General features: G+C 36.5%; 1 protein-coding gene across 3 annotated transcripts in view; it reads left to right on the top strand.

The window, feature by feature from the left end:
- Positions 1–20,413, top strand: part of LOC150108796 (uncharacterized) — a 478,706-nt gene that overhangs the window by 59,774 nt on the left and 398,519 nt on the right. For all 3 annotated transcript variants that reach the window (XM_090403306.1, XM_090403304.1, XM_090403307.1), the window contains exon 4: positions 19,393–19,532. In XM_090403306.1, the coding sequence (XP_090259432.1) occupies positions 19,393–19,532 (140 nt within the window). The remainder of the gene's footprint in view (positions 1–19,392; positions 19,533–20,413) is intronic.

Genomic DNA, 20,413 nt, shown 5'->3' with positions numbered 1-20,413 from the left:
ACTCCTTAGGAACCTTACCCACTGCAAGACTTTCATTAAATAACCAGGTCAAGGGCATAAACAACTGTGGTGCACATAATTATTCTTCCTCTTGCTTTCCATGTAGTGGAAATATTCCCTCGAGTTCACCTTGGACTCACCAGTGTTGTGTCGGAAAAAGTGCTGATTCACTATTGGTGAGTCATCTTGCTTCTGACCCACCATACAGTAACGATTAGAGATAAGGATAAGGACATACTTATGCCTCCAGAAGAAAAGCTAAAAAGATAGTGTAGATATGCTCACTCAGAAGTATGTCTACCATCTTTAGTTGTAGATATTAAGTGAATTTGAGAAGCCCATAATTAAAGTTGATAATGTCTGTGTAAAAATTAACAAGGGAAAATTATGTATCAGTAGTGAAATGTTATTATTAGATGTATATAAGATGATATATGTATTAGAGCCATGTCAAAACAGTTCGGAGTTGTGGTGACCAATCCGGCACCGCTATGAGCATGACGTAGTCATCGAGAGAGGGCGCTCACATTTACAATATAAGGTCCGGCGGGAGATTCAATCCCTCTCTTGTTTTCTGTTCCTGTGTTCCTGATCGAATTCCGGGATAGCTGTGGAAGCTTACTGCCGGTACCCAGCAACAATCTCCCGGTTGCTGTACATGCCGCGCCGAGTACACTCAAAGAAGGAATGAGGTCGGAATTCCAGTAAAGAGCCGTTGGTTAGTTATGCCAACGTGTAGTCAGCGAAAAGTAAACCTTTCGAAGAAAATAGAAGTAAGTTGCAGATGCCATGAGAATACGTGGTGAGAAAACGCGGAAGTGTAATCAAGGAAGTCTCAGCAACTCCGCAAATAGACAAGAATGGTAATGTACAAGTTTTCATACTCATTTTGAATAGTAACCAAAGAAGGAATAGGAACCAGGGAATTAAGGAGTGCCTAAAGGACTGTTTTTGGACTAATCTGTCTATGTCTAATAAGCTAGTGCCACTCTAAGCTTATGCTGAGAAAGGAACCAAACCTTCGAACTGTTTATTTTGGAAGAAACATTTATGATATTATGTTAGTAATTAGCTTGAATATTAACTAAGTTTGGGAGGAGGATAAAGCCTGAGCATAAATAAGAATATTATCCCATGAAAAAAATACAAGACGGAATACGTCTGATATGCTCTACACAAGGATTGTATATAACTATGTGCATGTATTGTTTTTATATGTGGGAACTGAGTAACTCTGTGTGAATTAACCGAGTCTGAACATAGTAACACAAAAGAAAGTGTGGGACTGTTAGGATAAATTTAGGAGTAGATATTTTGGATATCTTAACATAAAGGGGAGGGGAATTCAGACTCTTTAGTATTAAAATTACTATTTAAAGTGTATATATGTTAGTGTTTTAAAATAAACGTATTTCTTTAACCCAAATTTCATGAGTCTGTCATTTTCTGAGATTTGAATTACCACTTATTAAATTTTCGGACCTGCACGAGTAAAGGGGGAATCCATTGCCATAAGAAAAGGGGGGGGGGATCACGACTGCAAATCACGTGATCCCTTTAATATTTTGAGTTGTTTAATTGCGTATCAGAATTCAGTTGCCGGCTGGCGCAGTCGTTTTGAACAAATATAAATTTGTCGGCAACGGAATAGCTGATGTCTTAAAGTAATAGATAACAGAAACTGCAGAATATAAATATAAATCAAAGGGATGAAAAAGTGAAGACTTAACACCAGCCAATCTCCTCTCATACTAAACCTTTTTTTCTTTACCATTCTTGTCACCTTTCTAGCCTGCACCTTATACTCTTCATGGATCTAATCACCACTAACTGCCTTGTACTTCCTCCATAACATTTTCTTTTCCAGTTTCTCTCCTTAAAAATTGATTTTCTCCAGTCCCACTTTCCCAATAACGAAATCATCCTCCTAGGTGATTTTAATGTCCATAACACAAACTGGCTTTCCTCTTCCAGTTGTACAGATCCTGCAGGTAGAGATGCTGAAACATATGCCATCACTAAAGTACTTCTTATCATAGCAGCACCACAATGTGCAACCTTTGCAACCCTAGAAATATGCCCTCTCAACTTCAGTCTACTGTGAGCCATCACTCCCAAATCTCTAATCTCATCCACTTCCTGCAGTACGGCAACATCAATATAGTACATAGCCTTATATTTCTGCATCCATATCAACCTTACAGAAATTGTTCACAAGCCGACCAGAATATCAGATAACCCAAATCACTCCCCAAATACCCTAGATCTTTTCCTCACCAATCATCCTTCCAAATACACAGTGTATATAGTGGGCCCCCTTGGTAATTCTGACCACAATCTAGTGCTGATCTCCTTCCCCATGCAGCAATGCTTACAGAGCCACTACCACACAAGAATAGTTTGGCATTATAACAGTGCCAAGTGGGACAGCCTCCACTTCTATGCCTCATTCCCATGATTAGACTATTGCTTCAAACCTTCCAACCCAAACTTATGCACCGAACTCATAACCAAAGTAATCTTCACCGGCATGGAAACATACATTCCTCACAGTACTCTTAACTTGCCATTTTCTAACTAAATCCAGGTTTTCCAAAAGATGCACCAAGGCTGTTCAAATGAAAAACCAAATATTCCATAACTGGCTCAAATCAAGAACTCCATCCTCCTTTAGAGCTTATACCCAAGCCTGAAATAGATGCAAAAAAAAAAAAAAACAATCAGTGCTTCCAAAATAGAGTTCGAAAGAGCAAAAAGCAGGAAATTTAGCAGCCAGTCCAAATGGCAGCTGAGCCTTTTGGTCTCTCGTCAAAGCAATCATTCGTAACTTCTGCCCAACAGTATTCCACCCCATCATACCCAGATGGCTGTATTGCATCATCACTCACAGAAAAAGCCAATCTCCTGTCCTCACACTTTGCTTCCAGTGCATACATAATTGACAATGGTAATTACCCCTCAACTATTCCAAATGTCCAATATACAATGCCCACTCTCTCCTTTTCCCAGAAAGAGATCAGAAAAATCCAAATTAGACACAAAAAAGTCTCCTGGCTCTGATGGCATTCCTCCAATTGTCCTGAAGGTTTATGCACCAGAACTGACTCCTGTCTTATGTCGCCTATATATACACTCTCTTACTCCACTGGTATCTATCCCACAGCCTGGAAATTGGCTAATATTCACAAAGAGGGATGACAAGTCACTGCCATCCAACTATTGCCCTATCTCACTCACCTCAGTCCTGTCTAAAGTAATAATAATCATCAATTCCCTACTCCAACACTACCTTGAAGGTACCCACCTAATAAATGACCACCAGTATGGATTCCATTGCTGCCAATCAACAGGAGATCTGCTCACATAGGTCACCCATCTCTGGACAAATGCCATGGAGAAGTTTGGTGAATCTCAAGTGGTTGCATTTGATATCTCCAAGGTATTTGACCAGGTCTGGCACAAGTGCTTACTAAGCAAGCTGCCATCGTTTGGTCTGTCTCAATACTTCTGTAGTTGGATTGCCAGCTTTCTGTCTGGACGCACACTATGTGTGGTGGTGGATGGTTCCTTATCCTCTCACCATATCAACTAATGCTGGGTTCTGTTCTCTCACCAACCCTCTTCCTACTATATATTAATGGCCTACTTCAGTTGACCTCCAACCCAATACACAGTTTTGCAAATGACAGCGCATTGCACTCGTCCCTTTCATTTGATAAACCTTACTCTACACAACTCACCTCAACCTATAGAACATCAACCACCACTGTCCTCAATTCTGATCTCCAGGCCATCCTCAAATGGAGTTCAGATAACCTAGTCAATTTCAATGCAAACAAAACCCAGTACTGTCTTATTTCTCATAAAAAAGAACCATTTTCTCCTGGTATCCCTTTTGACAACACCCAAATTCCCAGACAAGATGAGATTTCTCTTCTTTGAATTACCTTGACATCAAGCATCTCCTGGCATAAGCACATCACAACTATTGCATTCTCATCTTCTAAAAAACTAGGATTTCTCTTTCGCTCAAGATGTTACTTCACCCCTGAACAGCTGTTAATAAATGTTCACCCCTGAACAGCTTATACAAAGCACAAATCTGCCAGCTATTGAATACTGCTCTCACATATGGGGTGGGAGCCCCTAAAAGCTCCCTCAAAATGCTTGATGCAATACAGAAGAGAGCAACAATTAGACTTATTAATGACCCATCTCATACCAACTCATTCTCCCCACTTTCACACAGACAATTGGTCTCTGCAATATGTGTATTCTACAAATATTTCCATGGAAAATGATCATCTGAAATAACATAAATAATTCCACCCCCCACTTAATGCTAAGCTCGTCAGAACATGTGCAGCTGCTGCTCAACATCCATTCACAGTACACCTTGAAACCCACAGAACAGCTTTCTTTCCCTACTCCTCCTTCATCCCTGCAACTGCTGTACTGTGGAACAGTCTTTCCCCTGTTGTGTTCCCCAAGGAATACAGTATACAGTGTATTAAATCAAATGTGAACAAGTACCTCCTTTCCCAATCCACTATCCATACACAGCACTAATGTACTATAGGCTGATCAACCAACTTTCATTTATGGGCTCAACATAAGGAAAAAAAAAAACTCTTCCATGTTAATCGGATGAGAACTTTGTACGAACTTATAATAATTGTTTCTATTACCCTCCCATCCTCCTCTTGCACCCAATTCTGGAAGATTAAATGGTAAATTTTGAAATTTTGAGCTCCTGTTCCAGTTCAAAAATTAACAAAATGTATGAATACCAAAATTACCACTGAAAAAATTAAATGCAGTAAATGGATCACAAAGGGAATAAAAAGATCATCCTGCACATATATCACAGTTAATCGTGCAAAACAGTAAACCAAAGAAAGATTAATCCAAGCCAGCCAAGAAATAAAAAAAAAAATAAGCCAGCCAACAACATCAATAATAAGTGGTTCACATATACTGGAATAAGTGGTTCACATATAATAAGTTCACATATACTGGACTTACTTTCTTAGAAAGAAAGAAAGTCCAGTATATGTGAACAATTACTTCATATGCTATTATAAAACTCTGTGGTAACTTTCCAGGAAAGAAAAACAAGACAAGAACTATATTACCATTGGTTGTTTTCTGAAGAAAACAGACATCATATACATGTCAATATTATCAGTGAATGTGATCTGAAAAAATTATTAAAATATTTCGTTGTATTTAATAACTATAAAAACTATATTGTATTTAATTAATTTGAAGATTGAAAAAATAAATTCTTATATTTATAAATGGTTACACTGTATTACTTGTTTATAAATAAAAAAAATATCAGCTAACACCTTTTATTCCCTAATAGGGAGTAGGCCAGACCTTTATACCCTATCTAGCTTTTTTTGGAGACAGAGTGGGCAGTTCAATCTCCACCGGTAGCCAATCAGAGATAGCTGGCCCATATCTATCACTAATTATAGCAGCCACCGATGAAGAGGCTAGCAAGCAAGTGCTGCCATCTCTTGGACCTAATCCTAACAAGATATGTCACTGTCTGAAATAATGTGGGTACCACGGTCGATTTTCTTGTGTTTACGGGAGGAAAAACCCACTTTCCCTCCTGTAAACTTGGGTTTTTCGTCCCGTAATATGTGTTTTTTAATACTATATTTATTTTTAAAAATAAAAATAAATATAGTATTAAAAAAAAAAGAACTGACTGTTAACTTCCAGCATATCTTAGTGAATACACACACATATACATTATATACACCACAATATTAACAGAAGTTTCACTAACTAATATGCAGCTTTCATTGTGTAATAAGCAACATCCTAATGTATAGCTGCTATCACGAAAATTGAGGTGCAATATTGCAATGTTGAATTGGATATTGACTACAAGAGATTAAAGGGTGGTGGTGGTGGTCTCATTGTATAACCCTTTGCACAGACCATGTTTGGATTTCTGTGCTTGGATCTGGTCACTGGGATTTGAAGGGGATGAAGTAACCGTGGAGATGTTGCAGAGACAGAAAACAAAACTGATTTCGGGACTGTAAAATCTTGACTATGAGGATAGACTGTGGGAATGCAGATTGCAGAGTTTGATATATTATTATTATTATTATTATTATTATTATTATTATTATTATTATTATTATGTGAAACCTCCAAGGAGTCCAAAGATTCATTGAAGGAGGGCAACCATCCCACAAATCTCCATCTCTACCACTTAATTCACCAACTACAGTGAACTGCCACTACCATCCTCACTTACACAAACACTATCTCCTGCCCACCACCACTATTTTTTTTGTCTGCAAATTGTGTGCTGTCGAGGCTGATTTTCTGTATGCGGGATGAAAAACCAGAGTTTCTGGGAGAAAACCCTGCTACCTCCATATGAAATCATCTAACTCACTTTCATTTGAAAAAAAATCAATGTAAAATTCCTCTTGTCATGCTGAGAATTTAATTTAGGCCTTTTCCAATCGACAGGCACAACATACTGTCGTTCTTCCAATTGTGCTATAGAGGCACTTATAGAAGACAAAGAGGATAAGATTCAGATATTTAAACTGTTGAAGCATTATTATCAGATTAATCATCATCTCATCTCATCCGCTTGATAACGGGTTGAGTCCACTAAGAAGAAAGGTTCTCCACTTATCGTGATCTTTAGCCATCTCAATCATGACTCTATAGCTGGGTAGATGGGAATGTTCTTTCAGCAGCTTTATCCAAATACTTCTTGGTCTGCCTCTAGGTCTTTTTTCTTCCTATATATCCATTCAGAGCTAAATATGGGAGTCTCTGAGGGGCCATTCTCTGAATATGACCAAACCATCTCAGTTGATGCTTAATGATTGTGTCTATTATATTATAGCCTGGCTGGCAGAGTGGTTAGCTGGCGGTCAGTTGGTGGAGTGTGAGTGGTGGAGACAGAGTTGTAGAGTGGATGCCCTCCCTTGATGAGTCCTTGGACTCCCTGGAGGTGACAAATAATAATAATAATAATTATCTGGTAAGTTTAAATTTATTCTGACTTGATCGTTAGTCTTGTGTTGCATCCAGTAGGTGTTATTAATTTTTCTGAGGCATTTCATTTCAAATGCTTGAAGTTTCTTGATTGGTTGTTGAGTTAATACCCAGGCTTCTGAAGCATAAGTAACCGTTGGGATAATAATTGTTTTATATAATTTTAATTTTAGACTTGTTGGGATTTTTTTATTTTTCTATATTTTGTTTAGTTTATTCATGTTGGTTCAACCTAGGTTTAGCCTGTGTTTTACTGTTTCCATATTGTTGAGGTTACTAGGTATAAGACTGCCAAGATAAACATATTTATTAACTTGTTCCAGCAGGTGATTTTCGAGATTTATAGAAATATTTTCTTCTTCTCTACCTATCTTCATTATTTTTGTTTTATGAAGATTTATTTTCATACCATAAGTTTTACAAGAGTCATTTAATAAATTAATAGTTTTTTCTAGCTGTGGTTTAGAATCTGCTAAAGTAATGATATCATCTGCATATTTTATATAATTAATGTTGGTACCATTGATTTTTATACCTGGTTCATCAGCTATGGTTTTACAGACTTCTAGGAAGATGATAAAGAGTTGAGGTGAGAGAGGGCATCCCTGCATTACACCTTTCTCGACTCTGAAATCCTCGGTTTTAATGTTGTTCGTTTTAACAAAAGCTTTGGTGTCTCCATAATAATTTGTAATAAATGTTAAAATATCAGAATCCATTTTTACGTTTTTTAGGATAGTGATCAATTTGTTTCTATTAATTGAATCAAAGGCTTGCTTAAAATCTATAAAACAACAGTATATGTGCAGGTTGTACTCCCAATATTTTTCTGCTATATTATTAATGGTGAAGATATGGTCTATAGTGAATCTATGTGACCTGAATCCTACTTAGTTTTCCTCTATGATTTTTTCTGTAAGCACCTGTTCTCTTTTGTATAATTCGAATGAATAGTTTATAACTATGACTTAAGAGTGTTATGGGTCTATAATTTTCACATATTCTTTTATCTCCTTTTTTTTGTGAATTGGTATAATAATTCCTGTTTTTCAGTCAGTTGGAATTACTCCAGTATAAAGAATTTAATTAAATAAATTCATTAAGAAATTAATGGCTTCCTTGCCATTATATTTTCATAGTTCTATAGGTATTTCATCTTTACCCGTAGCTTTTGAAAGTTTCATTTGGTTTATTGCATTTATAATTTCTGCTGGAGTTATGGGTGGTGCCTTTTCATATAACATCTTTTCTGTTATACTTTCCTCCTCCTGTTCTTTTTGAAATAATGTTTGATAGTAGTCCTTCCAAATTATTTTAATATTTTGTATTGACCCAGTTTCTAGATTGTTTTTATCTTTCATTGTTAATGGTTTATCTTTATAGATTTTAGTTAATTCTTTGATAATTTTGCATACTGTTTTATTATCATTTTTTTTTATTAGCTTCTTCGCACAGTTTTGCTTTTTCCTCCAACCAGTTATTTTTGGCATATATGCACATTTTATCAATTTTGTTTTTAAGATTCTTATAATGTTGTTTATTTTCTTCTGTATTTTTTACATTTAATATATACTTTGCTGCTCTTTTTTCTTCTAAAGTATTTAGAATTTCAGGGATTATCCATTCATGATTTGGTCTTGATGTTGTACCAAGTACAATCTTCAGTATCAGATTAATACTGAAGAGATTTTTCATATGGTAGAACAAGGGGAAGGAACAAGGACAAAGGGCCATCCTGGAATTTACAAAAGGAAGTAGTAAGTAAAAGAGTAATCAGAAAGTGTTTTGCATGGAGAGTGGCAGGAACATGGAATGCATTGTCTGAGAGGCATGAAAATTCAGATGGTGGATATATTTAAGGAGTTGTACATAAACTGTGTATTGAGTAGTTGAAACTTTTTTTCACTTGGTCAGCGATTCCGTAGTGCAATTGGAAGAATGATGGTATGTTGTGCCCTTCGATTAGAAAAGGCCGAAGTTCGATTCTCGTCATGACGGGAGGAATCTTTATATGGACTTTTTCAATTGAAGGTGAGTTAGTCGATCTCATACAGTGGTAGCAAGGTTTTTTCTCCTGGAAACTCGGGTTTTTCATCCCGCATACAGACAAATCAGCCCTTTAGAATACACACAATTTACAGACAAAAATACTAGCTGTGGTGGTGGTGGTTGTGGGCAATAGATGGCGTTGATGTAGGTGATTAGTAGTAGAGGTTTGGTGTAGTAGTGGAGATGGAGTGTTGTATAGTAGGTGTTCTCCCGTGATGAGTTTTTGGACTCCTCGGAGGTGTCACGAATAATAATTCTATAAATTAAAGATGACAAGAAATTATATTCTTGATTTAATCCTTAAAGTGTAAAGCATGTGAAGTAGCCATGTTGTGAAGTATCTTCAAAACAGGGCTACTTGTGTATATAGGCTAATGACTTCACATCAAAAAGCACACATTGTTTAGGGTGTCTATATTTATGCATTATGGGAAGGGCCACTACCCAGACTGGTTTCTGCCATTATGAAGTAAAGCAGAAGTCATATATTTCCCATATAAAAGTAGTGGAAGGGTGTATCACTTTATTATTAAATTATTCTGGATCAGAGATAGATGTTAAAAGATTTTTAACTGTTGATACTGGTAGTGGCCCTTCCCATAATGTAATGTATTATGGGACAAACTTAGGATATTGCTTGGATCAGTGTCACAGTATGCGACACTGCAAGGGCTGGATGTTGATAGTGCAATGGAATCAGTAAAGGAGTAATTGAGGGAAGTACTACCTAGATCCAGGAGAATAAATGAAGTGGGAGTTAAATGGATGAATGTCATCATCATTAAGCTGGAGGTACAAAAAAAAATGTGGAGGGAAATTAAGGAGAAAGGTGACTAGCAGGCACATGAGCAGCACAAAGCACTGGCCAGAAGGGTAACCAGTGTGGTAAAAAGGCAAAAGCAGAGTATGAAATGTTGAAAGTTTATTTTTCACTTGGTTAGAGTATAATAAAATTTGTTTAATCCTTTATCCAAGTGTGAGCAAACAAAGTTTGCGCCTGAAAGTATCTTCAGGACTGGATAAGGTGGTACAACACCAGGGAAACTCATTGCAAAGGTAGAGCAAGCTACCAACACTCCTATCTCAGTATCTCCTATAATGCAAAACACATCTCCTTGCAGATATGTCTAATGTTATGCTCACACTTGGATAAAGGATTAAACTAATTTTATTATACTCTAACCAAGTGAAAAATAAACTTTCAACATCTTTCTCTAAATCCAGAGTGATTTATTAAAAAAGGGTGGCACACCATTTGGCAACTCCTATAGGTAAAGATGACCTGCTAATGCTTCTGCCTGGTATCCCTACTTGGGCGTGGCTCCCACTGAAGAGACCTCAATAAAGGTCGAAACTAGTCTGGGTAGTGGCCCTTCCCTTAATGCATAACATTAGACATATCTGCAAGGAGATGTGTTTTGCATTATAGGAGATACTGAGATAGGAGAGTTGGTAGCTTGCTCCACCTTTGCAACGAGTTGCCTGGTGTTGTACCACCTTATCCCAGTCCTGAAGATACTTTCAGGTGCAAACTTTGTTTGCTCACACTTGGATAAAGGATTAAACTAATTTTATTATGCAGAGTATGAAAGGAAATTAGCAATGCAGACTAAAGATAATCCCAAACAGTTCTTTCGATACGCTGCAAGTAAAAGAAAGAATTTTATGGCAGAATGATTTTAATGAATGCCAATGCTAGGGAGGTAACTGAATCAGTCGAAATAGTAGAATTACTAAGTGAACACTTTGCAAGAGTATATCATCAAGGTAGTGATATTGCAGGAATGAGAGACACAAAGGCTTATATGGGAACTGAGGTAAAAGAAATGGAGGTGCATAGCATATTACAGAACTTTAATGTGAATACAGCTCTGTATGAATGGATGGTATACCAGCTTGAGTTTTACATGAACTTGTGAGGGAATTGTCAGTGCCTGTGACCATATTGTTTAATCTATGTCTCATTGCTGGGTTATCCCCGAGAAGCTGGAAAGAGGGGAAAATAGTTGCATAAAGGTCCAAGACTGATGTAGAAAATCACTGACTGATCAGCATATAAGGAGTTGTTGTCAACGTATTGGAGAAGTTGGTCAAGTGCAAAATACAGAAATAGATAGATGGAAATGGGATGCTGTACAGTTGGGGGAGAAGCAACATGGTTTTGTGAAGGATAGGTCATGCCTTTATAATACAGTGATAACTGAATTGGATAAAGGTAATGTGTTTAGAGTGATCCTGCTAGACTTTGTAAAAGCCTTTTACAGGATACCACATGGAATTCTAATTAATAAACTGCAGCATATGGGAATGGATATAAGGTTGGTGAGGTGGATAGAAGGGTAGTTAATGGAGAGATATCAGAGAGTAGTTTATTCAGGAGTAGAGTCCAAAAGAAGGCCTGTGACAGTGGCATGCCGCAGGGTTCTGTTCTTAGACTGCTACTGGTTAAAGTTGTACATTAACGGATCTGAGAGGAACTGTTTAGTTGTTTGCTGATGATGCAAAGTTAGGTAGAGTAATAGCTAATACAAATGATGTTAAAATTTTTCAGGATGATTTGGATAAGCTGGCAGTCTAGACAAAGGAGAACATATGTCAGTTTAATGGGGCAGAGTGTAAGGGTATGCATTTTGGGGTGAAAAGATTACCAGCTTTATACTACATTGATGGAACTGTACTCCAGGAAATTGATGAGGCCAGATTTGACACCATTAGTTGATAGGGAGTTAACGTTTAGAGGGCATATAACAAAAGTGGCTAAAGCAGCTCATCTGATTATTTGGTTACTGAAGAATACTCTGACAAGCAGAGACAAGCAGGTTACTATTCCTCTTCATGGAGCCTTGATAAGATCCCATCTTGCCTACTGGCACAGATCTGGTCACATGGATTTCTTGGTGATGAGGAAGAGGTGGACAGGATCCAGAGGCAGATGACCAAGATGGTAGCAGGTTTATGGAATGAACCCTTACAAGAGCAGGTTGAAGATTCGTGTGTTAATGAAACTGCTTGACAGGCAGAAAAGATGTGATGTGATTGAGATATACAAATTACTGAAAGATTTTTACAAGATTAATACAGAGGAAATTTTTCAGAACAGGGTGGTGAGAGAACTAGGGACTATCCTTGGAAATGAGAAAGAGTGTAGTTAGCAAGGGTGTTAGAACTAAGTTTTTTGCTTGGAAAGTGGTGAATGAGTGGAATAGGTTGCCAGAGTCTGTTGTGGGTACCATGACTACGAATGAGTTCAAAGCAAAGTATGATAGTTACTACATGAATGTTGGATAGTGCTTGCCATGATGTTTAGGGCTTCCCTCAATGAGTCTAAGGTGTCCATGGATTAGCCCGTAATAATAGTACCCACAACAGACTCTGGCAACCTATTCCACTCATTCACCACTCTCCAAGCAAATAATGATAATGATAATAATAATTATTATTTTTATTGATATTATTATTATTATCATTATCATTATGTGACGGCCCCAAGGACTCATCATGGGAGGTCACACTGCTTTATTACACAACATGATGTTGTCACTATTTAATCCTCTAACTACACAACAACACTACTACCATCAACAAACAATTCCCAATACCAACAGTATTTTGATTCTGTAAAGTGCATGTGTCCTCAAGGCCAATTTACATGTATGCAGGATGATTAATCCAGTTTTCTGGGTGAACAATCCTATTACTATTATTATTACGGGCAACTCCAGAGAGTCATTAGACTCATCGAGGACTCATCCTGCTAAGAGTTAGATTGGCTAACTCCACCTACAATTGAAAAGGCTCATATGAAGATTCCTGTCATCATGATGAGAATTGAACTCAGGTCTTTTCTAACTAAAGGGCTCCTTATTCCATTATTCTTCCAATAATATTAGTATGAAAAAAAATATAGAAAATTAAAACTGGTAAAAAAAATTATACCAGGCTAATTTTAATTTTTAGCAAGTAACAAGTTTCTTATCCATCCTTAAGTATTATATGTTCTCAAATTGAAAATGAAAGTTTCTTGTGTAACCAGTGATAGATGAGTCAACTCATGTAATGGACAGCAGTCACTGGCTATAGCTAGCTGTAGACTTGTTTAATTTTTTATTTGTTTATTTTTTTATGCATATTCTACCTATGAATAGTTATACATACATACATACATACATACATACATATATATATATATATTTATATATATTTATATATATATATATATATATATATATATATATATATATTTATATATATTTATATATATATATATATATATATATATATATATATATATATACATATATATATACATATATATATATATATATATTTATATATATTTATATATATATATATATACACACACACATACATATGTAGAAAGTATTTTACCTTGGGTATAATAAATGGTAAAAATACCAAGCTATTTTAAACCTAGTTTTACTCCATTTCCCAAGTAAGAAAACAGACAAACAAGTCAAGTTTGTGCCTGCAAGTGTTGCAAGTCTAGCTGACTCTGCACGTAGTGCAAGACCAAGGCAACTCATGGTAAAAGTAGAATAAGTTCTGATCACTAATCTTCATATTTACCCTTAATGCAAAGCACATCTCCTGGAGGAGATGTATGATGCTTTTATTAAAGGCAAGGGGCCACTACCCAGACCGGTTTCGACCTTATGAATAAGTAAAGCCGTCTCTAAAAATTCGGATGATCCCTAGGCCACTCAACTGTGGGCGAAAGACCGTCCATCTCAACGTTGGCTTTACTCATTGATGGCCTTCAACCCACCACCGAGCAGAATTGCTCATATTCCGAAGAAAAGCATTCACCGACAAAGCCCCTAACCGGGCCGTGCCGGAGAACACTTTCCCCGGAGACTCAAATTGCTCCCTTAAGGCAAAAACCTTAAGAGAGCGAACTCATAATGGCCCTCACCGGTTTCGACCTTTATTGAGGTGTATTTAAGTAAAGACCTTTCTAAAAATTAGGACAATCCCTAGACCACTCCATAGTGGCCAAAAGACCATCCAACTCAGCGTTGTTCCATTCAGTGACAGGCTCACCCCATCACGGAGAAGAACTTCTCAGTGTTGGCTCTACCCAGTAGGCTCACCCCACCACCAGCCAGAGCCATAATCTCAGCAGTGGCACTACTCAGAGACAGGCAAAAACCTATCCCCAAGGAGAGCTTCTCAAGGCCAGCTCCCACCAGTTCCGACTCCTATCGAAGTCTCATCAGTGGGAACCAGGCTAGAAATACCAAGATTTTAGTAATACAGAGCTTATAAGTATTTTACCATAACAAGTTACCATAAGGTGTTTTAACCTTATTAAATAAAAATCTCAGGAGGAGATATAAATGTAGAAAGTATTTTACCTTGGGTATAATAAATGTTAAAGATACCAAGCTATTTTAAACCTGGTTTTACTCCATTTCCCAAGAAAGCAAACAGACAAACAAGTCAAGTTTGCACCTGCAAGTGTTGCAAGTCTAGCTGACACTGCACATAGTGCAAGACCAAGGAAACTCATGCTTTAAGGGTAAATATTAAGATTAGTGATCAGAGCTTATTCTACTTTTACCATGAGTTGCCTTAGTCTTGCACTACGTGCAGGGTCAGCTAGACTTGCAACACTTGCAGGCGCAAACTTGACTTGTTTGTCTGTTTGCTTACTTGGGAAAAAACCAGGTTTAAAATAGCTTGGTATCTTTAACATTTATTATACCCAAGGTAAAAGTATTTTACCAAAACAAGTTAACAAAAAAAATAAAACTTGTTTTGGTAAAATACTTATAAGCTTTGCATTACAAAAATCTTGGTATTTCTAGCCTGGCTCCCATTGATGAGACCTCGATAGGGGTTGGAACTGGTGGGAGCTGGCTTTGAGAGGTTCTTCTTGGGGATAGGTTTTTGCCTGTCTCTGAATAGGGCCACTGCTGAGATTATGACTCTGGCTGGTGGTGGGGTGAGCCTGCCACTGGGTAGAGCCAACGCTGAGAAGTTCTTCTCGGTGACAGGGTGAGCCTGTCACTGAGTGGAACAACGCTGAGTTGGACGGTCTTTCAGCCACTATGGAGTGGTCTAGGGATCGTCCTAATTTTTAGAGAGGTCTTTACTTAAATACACCTCAATAAAGGTCGAAACCGGTGAGGGCCATTATGAGTTCGCTCTCTTAAGGTTTTTGCCTTAAGGGAGCAATTTGAGTCTCCGGGGAAAGTGTTCTCCGGCACGGCCCGGTGAGGGGCTTTGTCGGTGAATGCTTTTCTTCGGAATATGAGCGGTTCTGCTCGGTGGTGGTGGTGGGTGGAAGGCCATCAATGAGTGGAGCCAACGTTGAGATGGATGGTCTTTTGCCCACAATTGAGTGGCCTAGGGATCGTCTGAATTTTTAGAGACTGCTTTACTTATTCATAAGGTCGAAACCGGTCTGGGTAGTGGCCCCTTGCCTTTAATACAAAGCATCATACATCTCCTCCAGGAGATGTGCTTTGCATTAAGGGTAAATATGAAGATTAGTGATCAGAGCTTATTCTACTTTTACCATGAGTTGCCTTGGTCTTGTACTATGTGCAGGGTCAGCTAGACTTGCAACACTTGTAGGCACAAACTTGACTTATTTGTCTGTTTGCTTAGTTGGGAAATGGAGTAAAACCAGGTTTAAAATAGCTTGGTATCTTTAACATATATATGTGTGTATATATATATATATATATATGTGATAATCGGCTTTTACTCGGTTGTTGTGATACATTTTAAAAACATAGATTTAATGACTAAAAACCGAGATAACTTATAAAGATTTTAATAAGAATAATACGACTAGTTTCAGCTTATAACAGCCTTCCTCAGGTATTCTTAAAGGAAAAGAATGGTAATAAACATTGAAGAATCTAAACAAACTGGAAATTACAGGTAAAAATTGCCACACATAATTGATACATAAAAACGTTGTAATTTTTCAAGTTGTTCTAACAGGCGTGCCATTGTTTATTGCAAGTGTGCGTGCAGGCTCACGTGAACGCCAATATTGAATAACTGCAGCATGGCTATCTGGGATGTTATAACTCAAATTGTTGTTTAAGTGGACAGGGTTCAGCAGGATTTCCCTTGATTCTACAGTTTTTCTCTCAAACTCATCATCACAGCGAAAGATATTTTCTGATCTATCCCAGCAAATGGAGTGGCTTTGTTGATCATCATTAGGATTATTTGAAAAAAGAACATGACTGGATAATGCAGTTGCATGAGATCTTTTGTAAGAGATGTCTCTCTTATACTCTTCTATACGTTGTTCAATAGATTTGTTAGTTTGTCCAAAATAAGGGATATTGCAATCGCACCATAATTTATATACACCTGGATATTTTAGGTTGTGATGAGTAGGTTTTGGATGGCTGATTAGAGAACGGATTTTAGAAAGTGTGGTGAAGAACATCCTGATATTATATTTTTTAAGGACTTTAGCTAATTTTTTAGAGACTGTGCTAATGTATGGAATGGAGATGCTACCTTTGAAATTAATAGTTTCTGTTGTGCACTGTCTAGGAGGATCCAGAAGAAATTTCTTAATCGTTTTTTTAGAGTATCCATTTTGTTTAAAGATAAGAGTGAGGTGATTTATTTCTTTCTGTAGTTCATCTGGATCAGTCAAGAGAGAGCGTGCTCTGTGTCCTAGGTATAGTTCCAAGTTTTTGTGGTGGAAAATGATGGGAAAGATTATGCAGATATCTATTAGAATGAGTAGGTTTTCTGTACATAGAGATTTTTAATCTTTCAGAGCATTGTGTAAGCATGACATCCAGGAAAGCTAATGAGTTATTATTTTCTAGATCAGCAGTAAATTTTATATTAGGATGTTGGATGTTTAGATGATGAAGAAAATCTGTGAGAGATGTGTGCTCGTGATTCCAAATAATGAATATATCATCAACATATCGTTTCCAAACTTTTGGTTTAAATGAGAAGGAGGATATGGCTTTCGTTTCAAAATCTTCAAGGAAGATGTTAGCTAGAACTGGGAATAACGGATTGCCCATTGCCAGGCCTTGTTTTTGTTGGTAAACGGAGTCCTGATATCTGAAGTAACCAGAATGAATGCAATATTTTAATAAAGTAAACATTTTTTTGGATAATTTGTCCTTTAGTAATGTAAGTACCTCATCCGTAGGAACGTTAGTAAATAAAGATATAATGTCAAAACTTGCTAGAATGTCATTTTCATTGATGGGAATATCTTTTATATGCGAAACAAAATCTGTGGTGTTTTTGATGAAAGATGAAGATTTATTGGAGAAACACTTGAGGTACTTTGCTAGATATTTTGAAAGTTTATATGTAGGTGAGTCGATTCCTTCTACAATTGGGTGAAGAGGGATGTTTTCTTTATGTATTTTGGGAACTCCATAGATGCGTGGGATAAGAGGATGTAGAGAGCGTAAAGAGAGGCGAACATTATGAGGAAGTTCACTCGCAGTCTTTAACAAGTTGTTTGTACGGTTTTGTAATTCTCTTGTAGGATCTTCCTGAAGAATTGAATATGTCGAACTATCTCCAAGTAATTGAAGCATTTTGTTGTGGTAATCTTCGGAGTTGAGGATGACCATGGAATTTCCTTTATCCGCAGGTAAAATAATAATGTTACTGTTCTGTTTTCGATTTTTTAAGGCTTGTCTTTCAACCAGAGAAATATTATCTGTTGGAGGTTTAGCATTATTTATAATGAAAATCGATTCAATATGAAGAAGTTTCGCCAAATGATTAGGAATGAAATGCTCAGAACTGGCATATGTCTCAGCCATATGCCGGTTCCGAGCCCGGATAAAATTGGCAGGTTGGGGAAAGCAATGGTGAGCTACCCTGTAAAAATCTCACCAGGAATACTTTGTGGGTGATGCCTACAAAGTCACCTACAGTCAGAAATGACTAAAAGGGAAAAAACAGAGATAGGATAAAGGTTGGGTAATCTGGGAACCCAACCTTTAAGGACCACAGAACTCTTTCTAGCTACTTCAAGCTTTCAATAAATAGTGTGGTGGTCTCATGTTAGGCACTGAAAGTCATCTCTACATATACACACACATTCAGACTTTCTTGTCACAGTGGAATTTGAATGTTTAATCTGTTTGATTTGAGTGCAAAGATGTGAGTTGGGGGGGGGGGAACTCGAAAACTGAAATGTTTAGGCCTTTCTGCTTGAACATTTTTTCTATAGTGACATGGGTTTATTCCTTAGTGCTGCCACTTATTTTTACTTGAAAAATGTAAAACTTTTATGGCTCGAGGAAAGTATGAAGTCACATCTAATAAGTAGTATCAGTGAAACTTGTTATAGATCCAGGAATGATCTGTTATGTTTGTATACAAATACTAAAAGTATATCAGAAACAAGAGAAATTAGATGGTTGCATTGATTCTGTTTGTTCATTCAAAAATTGTTGGATGGATTGCTGTAACCTAGGTTGATCCTAGGTTTCAGCAATTTTTTTCTCAACTTCACTTATCATCTTATACACTAATATATATGTTAGGTGTAAATTTCATGAATGTACTATGTTATCACATACAGTTCTGTGGAAGGAGAAATAAATCTGTGCTGCAAGTATCACAAGTATCTCAAATATATTTATAGCTGCTAGACAGTAATTGTATACAATCACTGTAATTGTATAATCACAATTACAATGATTCTAATACTGTAAATTTTCATTGTACTTTAATCTTTGGTTTCACTTACTGTGTAAAATAAGTACTCGGTAGAAGAGTAGGTAGTATCTTCACTCTCAGCTTACAGACTTAGTTTGTTTACATTGCACTGTGACATGATAGATATTTTTCTTGCCCATTGCAAGACCATCACCCTGCTTATTGAAGTAACTGGAAGGAGTAGCATATTTATCCTTGCCTTCTCTGTTATGTGGTGATCAGCAGTCATTATTTGGTCTCTTATGCAGCATGTCTGGATTATCTAACCCTTTGTCCACCCACGGAACTAATGTGCTATAGATTTCACAACTTTTTTGTGGCCATGATTATTGCAAAAAAGTGTTCTTATTTCGAAATAAACTTAAATTGAAGCTTTTTATTTATTTTTTGTTATTATTTATTTTTCATTGTTTTCGTCTATTTTTATTTATTATCATCTGACCTCCATGGAGTCAGAGACTCATCATGGAATATTTGTTTGAGATCTTTAATTTTGATATTATTTTGTCTGTTTTCATGCATGATTTTTGTATACTGTTATTAAAATAACTGTAAAATATATTGCTAAAGAGACACACATATTTATTTATATTGTAGTTCGGATATCTTGGATTATATACTTGGTCAAGTTCATCCATCAAAACATGGAAAAAAGCCACGTTTGTCACTCTATTTATCAGCAAAGTTGATGTATGGTATAGCATATGTGTTTATGAAACAGTGTGGTTTCCTCTTTGGTGAGTTCTAATACATATTCCAACAGATAGTGAAATTTCATAACATAATTTTTTCATTGTAATTAGATCCTTAATTTTAGATTTGGTTCTTTTTTTTTTTTTTTTTTTTTTTAATATCAAATAACAAATTCTGCATATTGAGCTATTATTATTATTATTATTATTATTATTATCTTCTCTGGCATCTCCATAGAATTAATGAATGTTCGTGGGAGGTCTGCAGTAACCATTATTTACACAATACCTATCATACTTCTCAGTGAACTTATTCACTATAAAGCACTCACAACCTATTCCATTTATTCACCTGTATGAGTGACATATCGGTGCATATCACTTCACACTGATTTTTTTTTTTCTGAAAAACATTCATAAAACCAATGTATATAATTATTAGTTATAGTGATTGTGGTAAGAAAAAAAACAAAACTCCCACTAAACGTATTCCCCCCCCCCCATAAAAATGCTTCTGCATTCACTTCAATAACATAAATGGCCTATAACCTTAACATAAACATTTACAAACATCAGAGCACTTCTGTTTTTTAACTAAAAATCATCTTACAGCTACAACAACCACTGTTCATCTTAACTGTCTACTTCCTTTGTCTCCTACTTCATTGCCAGATATTGCCCATTCTGTTTTATTTACTTTCTTCACCACTTTACAACTTCTGAAAATTTCTATTCATTGCAATCCAGCTGACTGAAATGATCTTCTCTGGTGATTTTAATGTTCACAACTCTGACGTGTTTATAATAGGAATAGCCTCTTATGATCTTTTTTTCCAGAAAAATATCAGAAGAATCTCAGATCTAGATACTGATACCTGCATGCCTCCAATAATCTTTTTCTGGAAAGATATTAGAAGAATCTTGAA

Source organism: Typopeltis vanoorti, chromosome 2 (genome assembly GCF_054136105.1).
Source record: "Typopeltis vanoorti isolate ZY-2024b chromosome 2, IOZ_Tvanoo_1.0, whole genome shotgun sequence".
Lineage (NCBI taxonomy): Eukaryota > Metazoa > Arthropoda > Arachnida > Uropygi > Thelyphonidae > Typopeltis > Typopeltis vanoorti.
This window is presented reverse-complemented; position numbering and strand designations above follow the sequence as displayed.